The sequence below is a fragment of the Capra hircus genome, chromosome 10 (genome assembly GCF_001704415.2).
Source record: "Capra hircus breed San Clemente chromosome 10, ASM170441v1, whole genome shotgun sequence".
Lineage (NCBI taxonomy): Eukaryota > Metazoa > Chordata > Mammalia > Artiodactyla > Bovidae > Capra > Capra hircus.
In genome coordinates, this window is record NC_030817.1 from 32,798,524 (window position 1) to 32,817,041 (window position 18,518).

Sequence of the window (18,518 nt, forward strand, 5' to 3'; positions counted from 1 at the left end):
GTTATGACCAAATTAGACAGCATGTTAAAAAGCAGAGACGTTACTTTGCCAACAAAGGTCCATCTAGTCAAAGCTATGGATTTTCCAGTAGTCATGTATGGATGTGAGAGTTGGGCTATAAAGAAAGCTGAGCACTGAAGAATTGATGCTTTTGAACTGTGGTGTTGGAGAAGACTCTTGAGAGTCCCTTGGACTGTAAGGAGATCCAACCAGTCTATCCTAAAGGAAATTAGTCCTGTATATTCATTGGAAGGACTGATGCTGAAGCTGAAACTCCAATATTCTGGCCACCTGATGTGAAAAGCTGACTCATTTAAAAAGACCCTTATGCTGGGAAAGATTGAGGGCAGGAGGAGAAGGGGATGACAGAGGATGAGGTGGTTGGATGATATCACCAACTCCATGGACATGAGTTTGAGTAACCTCTGGGAGTTGGTGTTAGACAGGAAGGCCTGGTGTGTTGCAGTCCGTGGGGCTGCAAAGAATCAGACACAACTGACCAACTGAACTGAACTGAACTAAATGACCCAGGTAACCATGATGGTGTAGTCACTCACCTAGAACCACAAATCCAGGAGCATGAAGTCAAGTGGGCCTTAGGAAGCATTACTATGAACAGAGCTAGTAGAGGTGATGAAATTCCAGCTGAGCTGTTTCAAATGCTAAAAGATGATGCTGTTAAAGTGGTGCACTCAGTATGCCAGCAAACTCAGCAGTGGACTGGTAAAGGTCAGTTTTCATTGCAGCCCCAAAGAAGGGCAGTGCCAAATAATGTTCAAATACAATTGTGCTCATTTCACATGCTAGGAGGGTAATGGTCAAAATCCTTCAGGCTAGGCTTCAACAGTCTGTGAACCAAGAACTTCCAGATATACAAGCTGGATTTTAAAAAAGCAGAGGAACCAGAGATCAAGTTGCCAACATCCACTGGATCATAGAAAAAGCAAGAGAATTCCAGAAAAAATCTACTTCTACTTCATTGGCTATGCTAAAGCTTTTGACTGTGTGGATCACAACAAACTGTGGAAAATTCTCAAAGAGATGGTAATACCAGACCATTTTACCTGCCTCCTGAGAAGCTTGTATGCAGATCAAGAAGCAACAATTAGAACTGGATATGGAACAATGGACTGGTTCAAAATTGGGAAAGGAGTACGTCAAAGCTGTATATTGTCACCCTGCTTATTTAAGTTATATGCAGAGTACATTGTGGGCTGGATGAAGCATAAGCTGGAATCAAGATTGCCAGGAGAAATATCAATAATATCAGATATGCAGATGACACCACTCTAATGGCAGAGAGGGAAGAGGAGCTAGAGAGTCTCTTGATGAAAGTGAAAGAGGAGAGTGAAATAGTTGGCTTAAAACTCAATATTCAAAAAAAAAGATCATGGCATCCAGTCCCATCACTTCATTGCAAATAGATGGGGAAACAATGGAAACAGTGACAGACTTCAGTTTCTTGGGCTCTAAAATCACTGCAGTGACTGCAGCCATGAAATCAAAGACGCTTGCTCCTTGGAAGAAAAGCTATGACAAACCTAGACAGTAAAAGCAGAGACATCACTTTGCAGATATAAGTCCTTATAGTCAAAGCTATGGTTTTTCCAGTAGTCATGTATGTATGTGATAGTTGGACCATAAAGAAGGCTGAGGGCTGAAGAATTGATGCTTTTGAATTGTGGTGCTGGAGAACACTTCTGAAATCCCTTGGTAGCACAGAGATCAAACCAGTCAATCCTAGAGGAAATCAACCCTGAATATTCATTGGAAGGACTAATGCTGAAGCTGAAGCTCCAATAGTTTGGCTACCTGATGCAAAGAGCCAACTCACTGGAAAAGACCCTGATGCTGGGAAAGACTGAGGGCAAGAAAAGAGGAGGAGAAGACAGAGGATGAGATGGTTGTATAGCGTCACCAACTCAATGGACATGAGTTTGAGCAAAGTCTGGGTGATAGTGAAGGACAGGGAATCCTTGTGTGCAGCATTCCATGGACTCGCAAAGAATCAGACATGACTGAGCAACTGAACAACAACATGGGCTTCCCAGGTGGCTCTAGTAGTCGAGAACTTGCTTGACAGTGCAGGAGACAGAAGAGATGTAGGTTTGATCCCTGGATTGGGAAGATCCCCTGGCAATGGGCGTGGCAACCCACTCCTGTTTTCTTGCCTGGAGAATTCTACAGACAGAGGGTCTTAACGGGCTACAGTCCATAGGGTGGCAAAGAGTCCGACACGACTGAAGTGACTTAGTACCCATGCGTGTGTACGTATGGCTGATTCACTTGGTCATACAGCAGGAACTGACATAGCAGTGTGAAGAAAATATACTCCAATTAAAAAGTAATAATAATGATAAAATAAAAAAGAGCTAACCAGCTCTGGTTAGCTGGCTATTTTTAATTTAGAGTATAGTTTCTTTGCACTGCCAAGTCAGTTCCTTCTGTATAGCAAAGTGAATCAGCCACGTGTATACCTTTATCCCGTCTTTTTTGGATTTCCTTTCCATTTAGGTTAACACAGAGGACCGGGGAGAGTTCTCTGCGCTATATAGTAGGTTTTCATTAGTTATCTATTTTATACATTGTAGTGTATGTATCGGAGAAGGCAATGGCACCCCACTCCAGTACTCTTGCCTAGAAAATCCCATGGACAGAGGAGCCTGGTGGGCTGCAGTCCTTGTGGTCACTAGGAGTTGGACACGACTGAGCAACTTCACTTTCGCTTTTCACTTTCATGCATTGGAGAAGGAAATGACAACCCACTCCAGTGTTCTTGCCTGGAGAATCCCAGGGACGGGGGAACCTGGTGGGCTGTTGTCTATGGGGTCGCGCAGAGTCGGACATGACTGAAGTGACTTAGCAGCAGCAGCAGTGTATATATGCTGTCTTCCATGGTGGCTTAGACGGTAAAGAACCTGCCTGCAATGCTGGAGACCCGGGTTCGATCCCTGGGTCGGGAAGATGCCCTGGAGAAGGGAATGGCAACTCTCTTCCTCTCCAGTATTCTTGCCTGAGAAATCTCATAGACAGAGGAGCCTGGTGGGCCATATTACATGGGGTCACAAAGAGTTGGACACGACTGTGTAACTAACACTCTACACTTCCATAGTGTATGTATGTGTCAGTCTCTGTCTCCCAAGTCATTCCACCCACCCCTTTCTACTTGATATTGTGTCCCCTCTGTTTGTGTCTCTGTTTCTGCTTTGCAAATAATACGATCTATACCATTTTTCTAGATTCCACATATATGCATTAATATACGATATTTGTTTTAGCTCTGTATTTTAAAGAGGAGGAGCTAACTAAGCACATTGAGGACCAAGTATAAGTTATCCTTGGTGGTTGGTGGTGGTCAGAGGATAATGGTTCAGTGATAAAAGCTAAAAATCGAGGGCTCAGAGCTCTGGCTTTGCCTTTGCGTTTTCAGGGGGTCAGAATCATATTGTCATGATTTTCCTATCAAGAACAACCTTCTAGGTTTGTGGAGAGGAAAAGTAACTAAAAGTGATTTTACAAAGTTTAAAAATAAAGAAATTTTCTTTTTAGCTCATCACCAATTTCTGTCTACAGTAGGATGATCAGTAAAATTGTCAAAAAGCCTTAATGATTCCTGATAGTTTTCTCCATAATCCAGTGACTCTGTTACTTTTTCCTATCCACCTTCCTTCTCAGCTTCACTTTAACTGAAGTCCCTGGCCCATCTTTTTTCCCCCTCCAGCTTTATTGAGATATTAATGACATATAACATATGTGAGTTTAAGATATATAAGGTGATGATTTGATACCCACACACATATATGTATATATATTGTAAAATTATTACTGCAGTAAGGTTAGTTTACACTTCCATCCCCTCAAGTAATTACCATTTTTTGGTTTGGTGATACTATTTAAGATCTATTATCTTAATAACTTTCAACTTAATAACTTTCATAATACAGTGTTGTTAATCATAGTCACCATGCTTTAGGTTAGATCCCCAGAAATTACACATCATGTTGTTGGGAGTCTGTATCCTTTTCTGGTTCATCTTCATAATCATTTTCTTCACACACAATCTACTGCTCCTTCCTTAGTTGAGCTCTTCTAGCAAAACTTGGCCCTGGTTAAATGTCTCTGCCTACTCCACTTCTCCACCCACCCATTTGGTAATGTGGCTGAAGAAAAACACACTGATCATCTTAGTATGCTTTGCTTTAAATTTGTAACATTACAGATGGACTCACGTGGACTCATAGGGTGGCCTGGCAATCTGACCACATCCACCAGTTTTGTATTTGACCAGGGAAAGAAATATGACAGCTTTCACATGCTCCCTGCCCCAAATCTAGCCACCCGCCTGCACCTGTGACCCTGCAGAGGTGGATGTGTCCAAGCTGGCCATGCACTGCATTCCCTCCCCTCTCCATAATAGCAAAGAAGCCAATCTTATACGGTGGACACTATGTGCCAGGCTTAGTTCTAAGTACCTGATATATTAACTGATGTAATCCTTTCAACAGCCCTGTGTGGTAGGACTCATACCAGTTTTACAGTGAGGGAGCTGAGGCACACCAGAATTCAGTACTTTGTCTGAAACCACTCAGCCGTAGTAAGTGGCTCCAGAGTCCATGTGTATCATTTCTCTATCACACCTCATCTCTCAGGACATTTCTCCTGCTGCTCGTCCTTCCTGCATCATCAGTTCCCTGCTTTCTACCAGATCTTACTTGTCAATTATAGGCAAATTCTAACAGTTTCTGCTTTCAGAACCTTGACCCCATATCTCCCTCCTGCTGTCCCCTAATGTCCCTATTCTCTTCTCCAAATTTCTTGTGTTTTCTCTACCTATATCTGCTTCCTTTTCCCCAGTTTACTTTGGAAGCACTTCAGTCTGACTTTTGTCCCTACCATTCCAGGAATGCAGCTTTTGTCAAGGTCATGAATGACTGCCCAAATGTCCAAACCAGAGGGACCGTCGTCGTTTCTTACTCAGCCCCCTACTCAGAAATGTTTTCTTCTCTTGTCTTGGTTTTCTCCTGCGGTCACTTCTCTGTCTCCTTTGCTGGATCTCCCCCTGCTGGCCAACCTCTAAATGTTTGATTGTCCAGGGCTTCGGCTGGCCCACTTACTTCCCTTTCATCCACTCTCATTCTCTTGATGATCTCAGTCAGTGTCAAATTAAATATAATTTACAAGCTGATGACTCCTAGGTTTTTATTTCTAGCTTTGACCTTCCTTAGACTTCCAGCATTTCCATTTGGCTATCATAGGCACAAGCATCTCCCAATTAATATATTTCACATAAAATTCTTGATTTGGCTCTTTAGTTCTCATTTTTGGCTCTTTAGTTCTCATTTTTAATAAAGTGAGATCTTCTTCTCACATCCCATATTGTAATTATCAGCAGGGCTCCACCTTCAAATTACATCTCAGGTCTGATCACCTCTCTCTTTTTGCAGGACTGCACCCTCATCCGAAGCATCATCCTCTATTCCCTGGATTTTTGCAATAGCCTCCTATGAGTCTCTTTGCTTTGTCTCTTGCTCTAAGATAACCTGTTCTCCACCATGTAGCCAGTCATTCTTTACAAATCTGTTTTAGAAGTGGCCTCTGCTTACCCCCGGAGAAGGCAATGGCACCCGACTCCAGTACTCTTGCCTGGAAAATCCATGGGCAGAGGAGCCTGTTGGGCTGCAGTCCATGGGGTCGCTAAGAGTCAGACAAGACTGAACAACTTCACTTTCACTTTTTACTTTCATGCATTGGAGAAGGAAATGGCAACCCACTCCAGTGTTCTTGCCTGGAGAATCTCAGGGGTGGGGAAGCCTGGTGGGCTGCTGTCTATGGGGTCGCACAGAGTCGGACACGACTGAAGCGACTTAGCAGCAGCAGCAGCTGCTTACCCCTGATTTCCTTGTTTCATGTATTCTCTCTTTCACTCACTGCCTCTCAGCCCAATCTTCTTTGCCATTCTTTGAACACAGTAAGCAGACATATGCCTCAGGGCTTTGCCTTTACTGTTCCCCCATCCTCCTCTGCTGGGAATCTTTAATGATCTAAATTAAACAGAAGAATTCATTATTTTGGTATGATCTCTGTTCAAACTTTACCTTATTAGAAAAACTTTCCTTGATCTTGCCATCTAAAATAGTAGCACCTGGCATTTTCTGGCTCCTTGCTGGTTTTAATCAGAGTGCAGTATATTGCATATCTATTTATATATCTCTTTGTTTGCTGTATGTCTCCTGAGTGACATATCAGCTCCATGAAGGCAGAGACATTATTGTGGTATTCCTAGTGCCTGGAACTAGGTGCTTGATAAATTGTTTAATTTTTGGAATAGGGGCAGGTATTAAATCCTATGAAGTTAAAGGATATATAAGAATGAAAAAGATTAGAAGTAATATTTTTAAGTTAAGAAAATCTGTAAATGATAGCTGAAACAGAGAAGATTGTCTGGAAAAAGGAGAGTCTCCGAATTCTTAGGTGGCTTTAATCCTCTGTCTTCTCTTCAGCCATCAAAGAAAGTTCCATGTTATGGTCACCACTGTGTTCAGAGCCAAGAGGGAGACCAAGGAAAAGGCCTTCGATGGATTTTGTGGGCCCTTATTGGGGGCTTTAGGGGTGCCTTCATAATGTGGATGGGAGTTCAGAGTATTCCTAGAAAATTAACATTCGTGAAATAAAATGAAATTGGGGATCGTATGTTTCTTAAACCTACACCTCTTGAAGCATCACAGATGGACACATTATGTACTTAACTCACATGATGATGGTAATGATAGTGATTTTTTCTCACATGTTTCTTTTCTGACTGTCCTTGATCAATGAGTCATTTCCTGATCCCCTTTAGAGTTGGACTGAGAACGCTCATGTGACCTTTCCCCGTTTCTTGGGTCCCTCCTCTGTAAGGAGGACAGATGCAGGAGTGGATTAATGTACCTCTCAGTTAACATTGTTGTGAGTTCTATTCACTGATGTGGAAGAAGAGCAGAAAGAAAACTATGTCAACATAGTGAATTCTCTTGTTTAGTATTATGAGATAGAAAGAGACTGGAATACTTCTTTTAAATTCTGTTAGTATTTCAGTGAGCTTTCTAACAGACAGATCTGTGATGATCTCCAGAAAACAGGAAGATGATGTTTGCCACCCTTTTAAATATAAATATGACATTAACAAAATCCCTATTACCTGAACTTTCACTCCCAATAAACATGACGCATGATAATTATCTGACATAACTGTGGTTTTGAAAGTTTAAACTGTAGGTATAGGGTGGGCATGCAATCCCGCAAAGCTCTTCTTGCTCAACTTTAATGATAAAATATGTTTTAAAAGGCCAGTCATGTTTACTTTGTAGTGTTTGGGTCATTTCAAAAGATTCATTTGTGGGCACTGCCTGTATTTCTTCATGTTCCCTGTGCTTGTTTCTTTCCTAGAGGGAGAAGATGATGAAGATGAAGAGGATGAAGAGGAAGAGGATGAAGAGGAAGAAGATGAGGAGGAAGATGAGGAAGATAAAGATGCCGACTCCCTGGACGAGGCCTTGGGTGACACCGAGCTGCCTGGGTTCACGCTCCCTGGCATCACGTCTCAGGAACCTGGCTTAGAGCAGGAAAACGTGGTCTCTCTGGAGGGAGTTACCTTCCAGGTGCCAGATGCCGTCCAGTGGGAGCAGCAGAATCAGGGCCTGGGTGAGTCATGTGTGTTTCTCTCCTTCTTCCCTCCCCTCAGCTTACTTTTCTTAGGCGACAACTTTCTTTCACTGGCATTGATTATGGAGCAAAATGGATTTTCTTTTTATGGATGTTTCATTTGGGAAGTAGTTCTCACTTCTTTCTCCAATACGTTTATATTTATGCTCTTCAGTAGCTAGGTTCCAGTCTCCATCTGCCTGAAGAGCATGGTTACCTTAATTTTTGGAAAGAGTTCCATCGTTCCTTCCCAGCTGGAGGACTGCTGTTGGCTCTGGGAGGACTTCCAATTGGGGCAGAATTGTGTGTAACCAGTCAGCTGCCCAAAGTGGCATGAATGCACTGGACTCAGAAAGCAAATGTATTTTGTCAACCCCTCCTTTTAGAATTTCCTCCCTGGGGAAGTTTTTCCTTCACTTTTGGGTGAGCTTTTAGCCATCCCAGTACGTCTCTGCTCATTATTGTGGTTGAGTTTCATCATCAAATATAATCTCTTTTTATCACTTGGTGTCCAGACAACCCCAAGCTTACTCTGTCTTGGGCATGGTCTGGATTTTTGGTGAGAGACTCCCTGGAGGCAGGCTGACCCCAACCTTGATACTCTCTTCTGGTTAGCAGGGCTGTTCCTCTGTCTCTTAACTTTTTCTGGAGAGATGCTGTTTAGCTCTGGGTGATTGTTTGAGGCCTCACTCATTTGACCTGAAGGGAAGTGACCTCTGCTCGAAAGAAATCTCCTCCCTGAAGCTCTCTTGGTCTTTAAAAGGCCCGAGGATACCTTCAGTGCAGCAGAGGTTTGATTTAACAGTCATATAGCCAGTGTTTAGAGTATTTCATTGAAGATTTGGATGTTGATCTCAGATTTTGCTCTGGAATATCATACTAGTGTATCTTGGTGCCTTGGTTGAAACTTTCAATTTAGAATCTTATTACATATGATTTCTTAAAGATTGTCCTCCTCTCCTCCCATGAAAACCCTTTCAGATTAGCAGTGAGAAAGGGTAAGTGCATTATCATGAGTATGGAGTGGGGAAAAATCGCATTGTCTGTTTATCACAGGATTGAGTAGTTTAAAACAAGCTCTCTTGCTTTTTTAAAAGCTCAAACTGAAGTTGGTAAAACCTTTAAAGATTTGCAGTCTAAGGAGGAATTCTTTCCATAATCTCTAAAACTAAGGGAACATGTGTAAGGGATCTTTAACGTCATCTTCTCTTCCCTTATAGTTTTTTTGTGAGCCATCCTTTCGATGAGGTTAATTAATTTGTCCAAAAAGCAGAACCCCTACTGTGTTCCTTTGTAAGGTGTTGGAAACACAGAAAAAAACAAGGCAATGCTTTTTCTTGATTAGAGCAGAGCCCATTCGTAAAGGTTTCAGTGCAGGGTGGGTGAATTCTATGATAAAAATAGGTTATAGGAGGGCAGAGTAGAAGTGTAGAAGGAGGCCATTTAGAGTCTCTTGGAGAGTTCAGAGCTGTCGCCTGAAGTTATATAAACAGGAGATAGCTTGCAAGGAAAAGAGACCAAAGAAAGAACATACACAAAGGCATTGGAGGGATGAAAGAGCGTAATACAGATGAGCTGGCAAAGAATGTTGTTAAGTGGGTAAAAAGAAGTTCTAGGAGATGTAACAGCAGACGAGGCTGGAAAGGTAAGCAAGGATGCATCATGAAGAGCTTTGACTGCCAAGAGGTTTTCACTTGTCCTTTATGAAAACTGTTCTGGTGATAGTGCGGTAGGGGAGGACCATGAGATTGGGGAGAGAGAAAAAGGCCACTTCTGAGATCGTGAAATGTCTATGTACAACATAAAGGGCATGAAGTAAGGCAGAGGAAGTGGGATGAATGGAAAAGAGTCAACCTGAGAGCTTTTGTCGTAGGTACTAGTGGATTTAGAGGACTGAGGAAAAATAGAGGGAGAGTTGAGGATGATTTCTAGGTTTTTAGATTGGGTGAACAGGTGGAGAGTGATGCCTCTGGTGAAAAACGGGAATAAAGGGAGCAATGTGAACTTGGCATTTTAGGGAGATGATGAGCTAGTTTTGGGCATGTTGAATATGAGGAGCCTGTGAGGTGTCCAGGAGGGTCTTAGATTTTGCGTCTTGAATTCAGGGAAGAGGACTGGGACTGAGAAGTTATTCTGGGTTTATCACCCTCTAGGTTGGCATAAAGGTTGAAGTGTAGCTGGGATTTCCTGTGGAATGTCCTTATGGTAAAGAGAGGAGGTGATAAAGGATGTGTTTCCACTGGGCAGGCAGATGGTATTAGTATATGTGCATACAATGCTATATTTACTACATTATTTTCTGAACAAATTTGGCATGTAATTGGGCAGCAGTTACTTTAAAAATATACCAAATGAAACTGCTAAAACCTCATAAGTATATCAAAATATTATCAAAGTATTACAAAACAAATACAAATATTGACCTGGGGACATGTGAATAAATATTTGGTCTCTTCAGGCCTGAACAGGCCTGAAATGCACCAGTTCCACAACTGGTTGAAATGAATGAAATAAAATGCAAAATACCAATGTAACTTATTACAGAAGTTAAACGCAAAAATCTGCACATCAAGTGACTCCTCAGGTAGTAGATTTATCACATGAAAGGATCATGGACAGTTAAACAGTCTTTTAAATATAGATTGGGTGAATATTCAGAGACTGTACCCCATTCCTGGAGAGAGGGTTGTTTTTGTACCCTCTCTGTAGGAAGAAGTACTGCAGGGAGATCATATGGCCTCTATTCCTGGATTGTGGTCTAGGAAGCCAATTTCCACCACTTAGAAAGTTGACATACTGTCTATGATAATGACAAGCAATTGGAGGAGCTGTGAATCTTAGAAAGATTTGTAGAGGCTACAGTTCAAGGCTAACATGATCATTTGAGCTCTAGCCTTACCATGTTCCTCAACACAAATTTACCACTGAAAAGGAGCCAAATTTTTAAGAAATCAACTTTATTGAGGTATAAACTATATACAGTAAACTGCACTCAGAGTATGCAATTCAAATCTTGTACACATCCATACAGCCTCCATCTCATTGAAAATGCAGAATTTCCATCACTTCCCCTTTGTCCCCCCAGTTATTCCTCATGTCCTATGCAATCCATCCATCTCTCAGTCCTCAATCGCAGGTAACCACTCATCTACATTTATTACCACAGGTTAGGTTGCATTTTCTAGAATTTTATATACATAGAATCATATAATAAATACTCTTATGTGTCTAGCTTCTCTCGCTTAGCCTAATGATTTTGAGATTCAACCATGTCTTTGTCTGTATCATTAATTTGTTCCCCCTTTTTAAAATTAAAAAAATTTTATATTTATTTGACAGCATCATGTAGTTGCAGCATGCGAGCTCTTCATTGTGATGTGTGGTCTTTTCTCTAGTTGCAGCATGCATGTAGGATTAGTTGCCCCGAGGCATGTGGAATCTTAGCTCCCCACCTAGGGATCAAACCTGTGTTCCCTGCATTGGAAGATGGATTCTCAATCACTGGACCACCAAGGAAGTCCCTAATTTGTTCTGGTTTTATAGCTGTGTAGTACTCAACTGTATGGATATGCTGCTACTGCTGCTGCTAAGTCGCTTCAGTCGTGTCCGACTCTGTGCGACCCCATAGACGGCAGCCCACCAGGCTCCCCCGTCCCTGGGGTTCTCTAGGCAAGAATACTGGAGTGGGTTGCCATTTCCTTCTCCAATGCATGAAAGTGAAAAATGAAAGTGAAATTGCTCAGTCGTGTCCGACTCTTAGTGACCCCATGGACTGCAGCCTACCAGGCTCCTCCGTCCATGGGATTTTCCAGGCGAGAGTACTGGAGTGGGGTGCCAGTGCCTTCTCCATGGATAGGCTACATCTTGTTTATCTCATCATGTTATCTACCAACATTTGGGTTTTCCCCAGTTTTTGGTTAATAGCAGTTACATTTTAAGGTGTGTAGGGCATGAGGTGGAGGGTGAATAGCCCAGTTGTCCCCTTGTCTTGCCTCCTGATTCCAGCCTCCATGCGTGGCTAAAGTTTCTTAAATTAGTAATACCAATTTAGTGATTTGTTATCACTAAGGTGATTTGTCACTTTAAAAAGTGATTTTGGACTTCCCTGGTGCTTCAGTGGTTAAGAATTTGCCTTTCCATGCAAGGGAATGGTTCAATCTCTGGTCTGGGAAGATCCCACATGTCTCGGAGCAACTGAGCCTGTGTGCCACAACTACTGAGCTCATGAGCTGCAACTACTGAAGGCTTTGTGCCTAGAGCCTGTGCTTCTCAACAAGAGAAGCCACTGCAATGAGAAACCCTCACAACGCAAGAAAGAGATGCCCTGGCTTGCTGCTGCTAGGGAAAGCCCATGTGCAGCAACAAAGACCTACCACAGTCAAAAAATAAATAGACTAAGTAAATCAATTAATCAGTCTTTTTTTTAAAGTGATTTTCCCAAGTCTTGACATTTGGTTTTATATCAGATTTTTTCTTTTTATAAAATTTACCATTTCCCTGGATGTCTCTTACCTTTTGCTGCCACTTCTTTTCCTGAAAAATTCAATTTGCCAACATGTTTTTAGCATTCTAATTTTCATGGGAACCCAAACAAGGAAGTCCTTCCAGTTTTCTACTGTGGGAAGACTGGGCTGGGTTAGTAGTGCTTGTGTCTAAGATTTTATTAGCTCCCCATCTTTTTCTTGGGGGGCCAGGAGTATTTACTAGTAACTCAAAACCACTGACAACTTCTGGGTCAATATTAATTGATATAGTTTCCTAAATGCTCTCAGATCACATGATAAAGAGGGACCCCTCCCCTGTTTGTGATGGATTTTGTGGTACCAAGAATAATGGCTCCCCAGTTGGCTCAGACAGTAAAGAATCTGCCCACAAAGTGGGAGACCCAGGATTGATCCCTGGGTCAGGAAGACCCCTGGAGAAGGGAAAGACTACCCACTCCAGTATTCTTGCCTGGAGAATTTCATGGACAGAGGAGCCTGGCGGGCTGCAGTCCACAGGGTCACAAAGAGTCGACACGACTGAGCGACTAACACTTGCGCTTTTTTTCAAATATGTTTATCTCCTAATCTTTGGAACCTATGATTATGTTGTCTTACCTGGCAGAAAGCTTTGCTGATGATTAGGTAAAGGATCTTGAGATGGAATGGTTATCCTGGATTTTCTGCAAAGGTCACACAGGTGTATTCACAAGTGTCCTTATAAGCAGGAAGAAGAAAGGTCAGAGTCAGAAAAGTAGGTGTGATGACAGAGGCAGAGGTCAGAATGATGCAGCCGGAAGCAAGGAATTCTGGCAGCCTCCACAAGCTGGAAAAGGCAAGGAGAAGAATTCTCTTCTTGAGCTTCTAGAAGGAACACAATCCTACTGGCACCTTGATTTTAGTCCCTTGAGACCCATTTTAGACTTTTGACCTGCAAAACTATAAGATAATAAGTTTGTATTGTTTTGAGCCCTTAACTTAGTGGTAATTTGTTACAGCAGAAATGGGAAACTAATACAGATTTCAATAAGTATTTCATGAGCAGCTTCATTTTAGAAAGCAGAGCTGCGTGGCAGCTGTAGGCTGAGTGTGAGTGTTGTAAACTATAGTTTTTTCTTAATGAATCACTAAAAATGCAAAGATGGAGGCCTCTAAAAAGTAATCTAATTTAAAACAATTTTACTTTAATTGACCATCTTATTCATTCCTACTTTTAAGTGGGTTGTTTTATTTATAGATGATCACATCCTATTTTACAATATGAATGGTATTCCAAAGCAAGTGCTAAAACCCATAGACACCTTTAAAAATGAACAGATTGAAGTGGGTAGTTGGAATTGGCTAAAAATAATGTACACTCTTTGAATAGAGTATCATTTCATTTCCTGTGAAGAAACAAGAGGAGAAAACTTAGATTACTTTCTAAGGCAAAGCAGTAGATTCTGGCTTAATTCTTTGCACTTCTGTTTTCTGTTGCCACATACACATCGCCTCTAAAGCTTTGGAGGGAAAGAGCCCAGTTTCTTGATCTTGCTGTTGGGAGGTGTGATTGTGGACTTAACTGTAGGCTGTCAGGATAACGAATCAGGAGTGAAAGTTCCATGTTAGAGCTGAGGTGCACTGATTGTAGTGTAGAGTAAGTTCTTTATTTACATATGCAGAATCAGTTTCTTTTCTGATCTAACAAGATCATTTTCAGATTTATTGGTAGAAACCTGTAGAGAGCAGATACTGTGACCCACACTACTTCTTATCCTTTTGTAGTAATAAATCACATGATTATTCTTTTAAAACTATAAAATCAATATGGCCGAAGTTGAGTCAATGTATCCGTTCTGACATTTAAACATTTCCAATGTAATTAATATCTGGTGATTCTTTACTTTGTGCATTCTATATCTGCTAGGATGCCTTTAGCTACAGGTAGCAGAAACCTTAAATAGATGTATTTTCTCTGAAAACAAGAAGTCCAGAGATAGAGCTTCTGGGTCAGTTGACTTGAGTAGCTCAGCTGCCGTTGGTGCCTCAGTTGTTCCATCTTACCGCACTGTCCTCCTTTGGGATGCTGACTTTGGTCCCAGGCTGGTCTCCTTACAATTATAATGGCTTGAAGCAGTTTCAGGTGTCACACCTAGACAAGACATTGTTCAAAGAAGACTGTCTTTTTATTGTGTTTCTTTCTCAGGAGAGAGGAAGCATTTCCAAGAATCCCCCAGTAGAATACTCACTTTTGATTGGTTGAAATTAGGTCACATGCTAGTTTCTAGACAGTCATTGGCAAGTGGAATGTGATCACATGACTGGTGGAACCATGAGGCTGCATGTCAGTCACTGTACCTATCATCTATGATTTCTGTGTTTTTCTGTTTACTTCTCTTGTGGCTGATTCTTATCCATGTTTCTTCTAAGACTCCTATGACCAATCTCGTTAAACTAATATATTTATTTTAAATATGTTAAAATTTTTTAAATTTATCTAGTTTTTTAAAAAAGTTGCACATTGAGTTTTTGTGTGTTTTATGTATATATATGTATATTTTTGATTGTTCTGGGTCTTCATTGCTGCACTTGGCCTTCTCTAGTTGCGGCAGCTAGGGGCTACTCTTTGTTTCAGTGCTTGGACTTCTCACTGCGATGGTTTCTGTTGTTGTGGAGCAAGGGCTCTAGGCATGTGGGCTTCAGTAGTTGCAGTGCACAGGGCTTAGCTGCTCTGCCACAGTCAGGACCAGGGATCAAACCTGTGTCCTCTGTATTGGCAGACGAATTCTTAACCACTGGACCACCAGGGAAGTTCCCTAAATATGTTTTATATTCATGACTTCTGGATGACGGCCTGAGGATGGTATTGTTCCAAGAAGAGATCATTTTGGGCCACTTTATGGTTTGGCAACCCACTCCAGTATTCTTGTATGGAGAATCCCATGGATGGAGGAGCTTGGTGGACTACAGTCCACGGGTTGCAAAGAGTCGGATGCGACTGAGCGACTTCACTCACTTTCACTTTCTGAATAGATAAGGCTTCCAGATTCCATTAATTAGTTAAGTGCAGAATTATAGCTGTCTTCACTTTTTTTTCCAAAAGCCTCCATCTAATATTGGAATGGGTTCCTGATTCAGGAAGTAGAATATTTTTCTCTGGGGGTCTTTAAAAAACATGGTAAATATTCAATTAACAGTATAGAGATGTTTGTGGAAAGCAGAAAAATGAAGAGCATTCATGTTTCTAGTTTTTCACCAGATATTTATAAAGCACCTACTTAAGTAGGTGCTGTATTTTAGGGAAAGAGAGGCTGACATGCAGAGATAAATTGTAGTGAGGCAGAGAGTGGTACCATAGGTGTGAGGCCAGTGGCTGAGCAATTCCACTGTGGTGGAATCACTTACAACAAGCAGTTTCTCTGAGTGGGCAGCCATCTGTGAGGTGTAACTTAAGGAGTGTTTGTGCAAGCCCAAATTTATATCATCCTTCCTGTTTTAATATGGTGCCTACCCTTCAATATTAAGAGTCTTCCTTTGGATTGAAATAATATTATATGTCTTGAGAAGGCCTTAGTAAAATGCACATTTACTGTCTGGATAGGATAATGAGTCTCCAGGCTACTTCCATTGGAATGTGGTATGTGTGCTCAGTTGCTCAGTCTTGTCCAACTCTTTGTGACCCCATTGACTATAGCCATCCAGGTTCCTCTGTCCATGGAATTTTCCAGGCAAGGATACTGGAGTGAGTTGCCATTTCCTTCTCCAGGGGATCTTCTTTATCCTCTGATCAAACCCGAGTCTCTTGCATTGGCAGGCGGATTCTTTACTACTAGCACCACCTTTAAGATTAAGATTAACCATATTAAGATGTTATCATTTGTATAATTATTATCAGTTTCATTACCTGGTAATTTAGGATGATTTTAATGTGAAAGAGAATATATTTTGAATTGGCAAAAAGGGTGTGGGGGTTGGGCCTTAGAGAAACTGAACGTTTGTCTGTGAGAAAGTCAGACCCTTCCTAAACTGTGTCCATTCTTCTCTTCTCCTCCTCATCCTTCTTGTCCTTTTAAAACACTTCACGTGTAGCTAAGGTCGAGCTTAAATATAGTGTGACATGGGCTGTGGCGGCAAGAGAAAGATTCTCCGTAAAAGACAGTGGGAAGTGTGAGATTTCAAACAATCCTTCACAGCAACAAATGTCAGTGTATTTTGGCATCTAGCATGTTAAGCTGTGGATTGTGAAGTTGCTCAGGAAGCTGCCAGGCTAACATGGTTAAATGTATGTCTGGAAGGAGAAAGAAAGAAGCCTTAGTCCGGCACAGTGTGAGCGGCCGATTGACTAAAGCCCCTGGACCAGTGCCTGCACACCTGTGTCACTCTTGGCTGCACGCTGGAATCACCTGGAGAGGGACACAGATTATTGATACCTGGGTCCTACCCGCTGGAGCCCAGCTGTCCTATGCTGGGTCTTCTGGTTGTTCTCTTGGGGGTGAGGCAGCTTCTGTTTGTAAAGAGAGACAGAGGATTTTAAGAAGTGTTCTATGAGTTGAATTCCCAGGAGTGAAGATTTACTTTGCTTGTAATAATCTTTTGGTCTTGGCTTACTGTGTCTTAAAAAAAAAACAGCTTTTTTTTTCTTCTGTGTTTAATCTCACATAGAGATGAAACTTTAAGTCGCTATCCATGGTTTAATTTTCCCAGAAAGTCCATGGTCACGTAACAGACTTCTAAATCTGAACTGTGGACATTTTGTACCCTGACTCCTGCATCTGAAATGAGTGAGCCTCTCCAGATGTGAGTTTCCATGGGTAGGCACCTTCCTGTCCTGAGATGGTTACCCAGTTTTCTGGCTTTGAGAGTAATACCATTCACTCTTTGGAAAGAACTAAATTACTTTTCCTAGACAGGAGGAGCAGCACTTGGAGGTAGACCTCCTTTTTCCGCATTAGGCAAGACGCACTGGTGCTAAAGTTTGAATTAGAGATCGTGACCTCTGCCTCTCCTTACTCAGGAGAAAGAGTGCTTAAGGCATATTAGATCTGCAGAGCAGAATGCCTTCCAAGTGAAAGATATCATTTCCTCATAGGTTTTTCCATTTGTGTTATTGAGTTACTTGAAGAATTAGAGTATTTGGGACCTATAGGGAGAAAGGGGCTTCCCAGGTGGTACTAGTGGTAAAGAACCCTGCTGCCAACGCAGGCGATGCAGGTTCGATCCCTGGGTTGGGAAGATCCCCTGGGGGAGGGCATGGCAACCCACTCCTGTATACTTGCCTGGAGAATCCCATGGACAGAGGCGTCTGGCAGGCTACAGTTCATAGGGTCCCAAAGAGTCAGACACAACTGAAGTGGCTTAGCACACACGCATTCATGCAGGGAGAAAATCTCTCCCTGTGCCCTTGGTGAAACATTGACAAACTCAGGATTTTAGGTTTTAAATGCATTTATTTCCTAAATTTTCCATTTATTTATTTTTATCCTATTATATTTTAGGTATTTGTTAGAAGCCATAAATCTTTTGAGCGTGAGGTAGGTTATAAATAGGTTAAAGATATAAATATGAATAGAGTTCCTTCCAGCTGCCCACTTCTGGCCATCTTGGCAGGTGTGTTTGGCGAACACCCGAAATCAACTCTAAGTTTCAAACTAATGAGGAAAACTCATAGGCTAGAGTTAGTGGAGAGCTCAGTGGCAGCCACAACCACCTCCGTGTGTGATTTTGTCTGTCCAGAGCAAGCAGCTAACTCCCGAAAAAGCAGCTAACTCCCTTCTGCATAAAGCTTCCCTGGGGATGTTCTTGTGTTGAGGAAGGAAAATCAGTCTTGTTTGTTAAAATATTAACCTTTGCACAGCTGAGTCTCTCCAGTACTGTAGTAGTAGGTTCTGTGTGATCTAAAAGAACTGCCAACCTCTCCAGCTGGCCTCAGGAAGCCAGAGCTATTTTTGAAATTCAAAGGACTGGTGGTGTTAAGTAAAAATATAGCGCAGCAGAAGTGAAGGAGAGACTGAATGTGAAAATACGAAATCAGAGATTTACATCCAGTAACTCAGGGATTCAACAGTTCAGGGATAGGAAGTATTTCTTAAAAGTGTATTTGTCTCTTTTGTGTACTATGGGTATATTCAAGGACCTCTGTCTGGGATCTATCTTCCATCCTCATCTGGGACCTCTGCCTTCGTTGGGCTATAATCTCTGTCACTAGAACATGCATCAGATGTTTCCCAACCCACTCCAGTACTCTTGCCTGGCCCACATTTTTCTACCATTGTTCTTCTTTCCTCAGGCAGCTTTCTCCCTTTTTTTGTCTGGATGCACCCCAGTCTCTCGCTGAAGCCTTGCTGGCAAGCCTAACTCCCACTCAGTCCTTCCCTGTGA

At 41.9% G+C, this 18,518-nt stretch overlaps 1 protein-coding gene across 2 annotated transcripts in view; it reads left to right on the forward strand.

Annotated features, from left to right (window-relative positions):
* The window catches only part of C10H14orf37 (chromosome 10 C14orf37 homolog), a 141,869-nt gene that overhangs the window by 45,787 nt on the left and 77,564 nt on the right, over positions 1-18,518 (forward strand). For both annotated transcript variants that reach the window (XM_018054096.1, XM_018054095.1), the window contains exon 5: positions 7,426-7,680. In XM_018054096.1, coding sequence (XP_017909585.1) covers positions 7,426-7,680 — 255 coding nt within the window. The remainder of the gene's footprint in view (positions 1-7,425; positions 7,681-18,518) is intronic.